A 4,307-nucleotide genomic window follows, 5' to 3' on the forward strand; every position below is an offset into this window, starting at 1 on the left:
GCGCGAGCGAGACTTCCTCCGCTCGCGGGACGCTGACCTGGAGCGCCGCCGCCGCCTCTCCCGGGACCGGGACCTGCAGGGACACAGGCACATCTCAGGCTCCTCAGCAACAAATACCCACAGCACCAGCGCAGCCTCCCCAGACACATCCCTGCCAACACCCAAGGCACATCACCCAAACCCCAGGCAGCTCCCTCCTCCTGGGCCTCCTGCTCCCAGTGGATAAGATGGTTTTCTGGGAAGCTGATATAAAGAGCTCCCACCATTACTGCAAGCATATGCCAATGGCCAGAGCAGAGCTCACAGCCCTCCCTCACTCAGTGAGGTCTGCAACAGTAGAAGAGAGGCCAAAGTAAGTGGCCTGTGAAACTCCCATAACCCTAAGCGAGTCTCTCTTGGTAAAGTCCTGCACTTGAGCAGCAGATTTGTTTCAACCCGCTCTAAAAACAAAAAGGATGCTAGAGGAAAGGACAGAGAGATCTCCAGGTCCATGATCACACCCAATGCTGTTATATACCATTAAGGCAAACTCTTCCCAGAGATGTCAGGGTTTGCATTTTGAATCCCTGTTTTCACATCTGATGTATTACATATGTAACAGAGATTTCAGATATTAAAACTATGTAAGTGAATCAGATATTCATGGAAAGAGGCATCAAGGGTATTCCTGGACTCTCACTCTGGGCACACAGCCCCTGTCCTGCCCAGCACCTGCCTTACAGCCCAACCAGTGACCCCCCACTGAGGTGCCCAAGCTGTAGTGCTCATTTCTTTCAGGGAGCAAAACAGAGACTGAGGCACTGAGTGAACTCCATTTGCAAGATCCAGGAAAAACTTCAGTAGCTAGAGAGAAACACAATCAGCCATTTGGGAGAACTGTAGAACTGGGCACTCACCTTCGGCGATCTCTGTTTCTTGATCCAGACCTAGAGAGAAGAGAGGTAAGTGAGAGAAGGTAAGATAGAGCAGTGGGTTTTCCACAGAAAAACTCATCCACCCTGGCAGCTTTTCACAAGACAACAATACTCCAAGTAGTGTGCCACTTAAAAAAAAAAGCTTGCCATTAAAACATTTAATTAGCTTCAGTCTGGGGGACAGGAGGGATAGCTTCTGCACACAGAGCTTCCTGTCACAACAGAAAAGGTCCAGAACCCAATCCTGTCTCTGCTGACGAAATACCACAATGAAGCTTTCTAAGTTTGCTGTGCACATCTGCTATACACTCTTTACCCCCTGCAGTGTAACATTTTCCACAAGTGCCACTTTCCAGACAGAAAGACACTTGCCAGTTTTCTGATTTTGGTTCCATTAAGGCAGTTGCACACTATAAAGGTTTTAATAAGGAGAAACTCATTCATTGTATTTGTTTAACAAATATTAGAAGGCAATTTACATCAATGTTTTATTTCCTTTTGGGAAAGATGGACCAGGAAAAAATAGAGGGGACACAGTCACAAGGGAAGAACTGCCAAGTGACTGAGATAAACTGAAAATCCTTCATTCCAGGCTTAGAGAGCCACTTGACAAGAATAATCCAAGCCTTGCTTTTCCTTCCTCACATTTCCATGGCTTCAGAGCTCGTGTGTGGCACTCTCAGCTTACTGCTGTCAGCATTAGCTTCTGACAGTCTGTAAATAACAATGCCACAGTTCTCTCAACTGCTGCAGCACCATTACTCAGCACCACTTAAAATACCACCACACATGGGAGATAGGCCCTCCCTCTTCCTGTAGCCACACTTCAGAGCTAGCTCACACCAAAATGTCACACTGAATGGTCTCACTGGGCTTTAACTGGGGAGTGGTTGCTCTCCCTGTTCGGTGATCAGAGACTCACTGCCAGAACTGCTCCCCACTGCACACAGACTCCCAGGGGATTTCCATTTACACACCACAGAGCTGTTCTGGCACTGTAACAGAAGATGTGGCTGAAAGTTACACACAGACAAAAATTTAAGAAGCAATAGAGAAGGATCTGTTTTAGTAACTTCATTTAAAGCCATACCTGGAAAAGACAGGATTAAGAAAAATCAATGTGCACTGACATTTCTTCACAATGAATTGGGATTGTTCAGTCATGGCAGAAAGCAAAAAAAAAACCCCAAAATTTAGAAAGGAATTTAGGTAGAAGGACTGTAAACAAGGTGGAGCTGAACTTGGGAGTCAGGCAAATGAACCACGTGCTGAGGCAACGCACATGACTGGGGAAGGAAAAGCTGACAAACCAGGAGAGCAAGGCAATAACCACACACTTCCCTTTCCACCTAACAGAACCTGATGGAGCAGCAGGACCTCCTGTAGATGCCTGGCAGGCAGCTGAAGTTTTCTGGTGGTTGTAATTACTCCAAGTTCTTAATGTTCTTCTCCTCCTGATTACTTTATTCTGAAGCACCGGTGCGCACATCCCCACACAGCCCTTCTCATCCCCTGGAGAGCCTGGCTGCCCTTCCACATCCCCTGGCTGCCCTTCCACATCCCCTGGCTGCCCTTCCACGCCTGTGATCTGGGCAGGAGTAGGCAGAGAAAACTCCTCATAATGACTCTCTACAGCCAGACTGCAGAATTCAGGAAGCATCCAATAAAACAGCACTTTCCTTACCTGCCTGAATCAGTACCCAGCAGGAGACAGTAGGACACTGCTGTCCAGAAGAGTGAGAGGCTGAGCAAGTCTATTTTATTTATTTTTACCCCTCTGCATCACAGAGAATTTCAGCTCAGTTTTATAACCTGTCTTTTGTCTGACTCAACACAAAGGAAATCCATTTGGCAACTCCACTAAACTTGTTTGCTGCTGTACTCTGGAAGCAAACACTAAGGTCTGCACTCCCAAGCATGCCACCTCTCCACAGAATTCCAGTCTGAAGACATTACTGGTCCCAACAGCCACATCAAACAAAGGACTTGTGCTTATTTACCACTAGGGGTGACGACGCAGTTCACTCATTCCTATGTGGAAATCACAGTGCAGCTGACAAATTAATAAGGGCTGTGAGAGTTTTACAAGGCAATTTACAGGTTTCCAGAGCATGTCACAATGCCTGTAAGTGACCAACAACTCTCAGAGTCAAGACATATTCTGCCTCTTGCTGAGTAACACCATGAAGATGCTATATATGAGGATATGACACAAAGAGCTACGAAGGAAACGTTTCCTGTGGTTCCGTAAAGGATCAAGCTCTGGATAAGAGAGGTTGCCTGAAAGGTGGTAGAAGTCACCAGCTAGTTTTTGATGGAGAAATGCTCCCGTTAGCATGGTGTGTACAGCTCTCAGCAAAAAAAAAAGCTGAGAAATCATCTGAGCTCTCTGACATTGGGAAAGCCATTTCATTTCTTAGGGTCAAGTTCTCATTTTGCAAAGACAAATGATTTGACCTCCTCTGTACAGCAGTCCTAGCTTCTTCATAACCAGTTTTTGTGTGGCATCTGAACAGAGCAGCACACAGGTGCCTCCACACACAGCCAGAGCAAAGGCCACCCACAGTCTCTAAGCAGTGTCACACCTCTCTGACATTGGGAAAGCCATTTCATTTCTTAGGGTCAAGTTCTCATTTTGCAAAGACAAATGATTTGACCTCCTCTGTACAGCAGTCCTAGCTTCTTCATAACCAGTTTTTGTGTGGCATCTGAACAGAGCAGCACACAGGTGCCTCCACACACAGCCAGAGCAAAGGCCACCCACAGTCTCTAAGCAGTGTCACACATGGAAACAGCAAGAACTTAAGACTTTAGGCCAACTTCATGCAGCTCTTAAACCCTTTGTGTTTACAGCCTTAATTAAACATTCAGAAGTGCTGTTCAAACCCCCTCAAGCAGATGCACCCACACACAGATTACCTGTGAACATGAGAGGCTTCTTAACTCTCCAGAACTGAAGGTTTGGGTTGTGTTTTTTTTAAAAAAAACCACAAAACCCAAACCCCAGACACACCAGAGGAGGAAGCAAAGCAGCATTCTGGGGAGACAGGGATCAGCTGGGAGATCCAGAGGATTGTTCCTGAAGGCAACTCTGTTGAGCCATTTTCACACACGAATGACCTCCAGGAAGAAGAGGCACCATGGGGCCAAAATGAGTCTAGGTGGGAGTGAAAGAGCCTCCACAAGGCAGCTGCATGGGAAGACATTCCTGTTTCACTCCCACCTCTCTGACCTCAGCAGCAGTGTGCTGTCACCACTGTCCCTTTTTCCATTAACTCCTGCACTCAGCAGCTGGTTCCAGATTCTGTAGCTCCCAAATTCCACTGCATTACTGACAGTCCTGCATGGACTCCAGAGACTTGTGAGGCTCTGCAGGAAGTGCTGCAGTTCAGC

The 4,307-nt window shown here is 47.0% G+C and overlaps 1 protein-coding gene across 1 annotated transcript in view; it reads right to left on the reverse strand.

Annotated features, from left to right (window-relative positions):
- Positions 1-3: 3 nt before the first annotated feature.
- Positions 4-4,307, reverse strand: part of LUC7L (LUC7-like (S. cerevisiae)) — a gene marked incomplete at its 3' end in the record, with an annotated part of 13,446 nt that continues 9,142 nt past the window's right edge. The window contains exons 8-9 of the mRNA XM_009078580.1: positions 897-926; positions 4-73 (exon numbers count right to left, since the gene is read on the reverse strand). Coding sequence (XP_009076828.1) covers positions 4-73; positions 897-926 — 100 coding nt within the window. The remainder of the gene's footprint in view (positions 74-896; positions 927-4,307) is intronic.

The sequence above is a fragment of the Acanthisitta chloris genome, unplaced genomic scaffold, assembly GCF_000695815.1.
Source record: "Acanthisitta chloris isolate BGI_N310 unplaced genomic scaffold, ASM69581v1 scaffold32417, whole genome shotgun sequence".
In the NCBI taxonomy this organism is placed as follows: Eukaryota; Metazoa; Chordata; class Aves; order Passeriformes; family Acanthisittidae; genus Acanthisitta; species Acanthisitta chloris.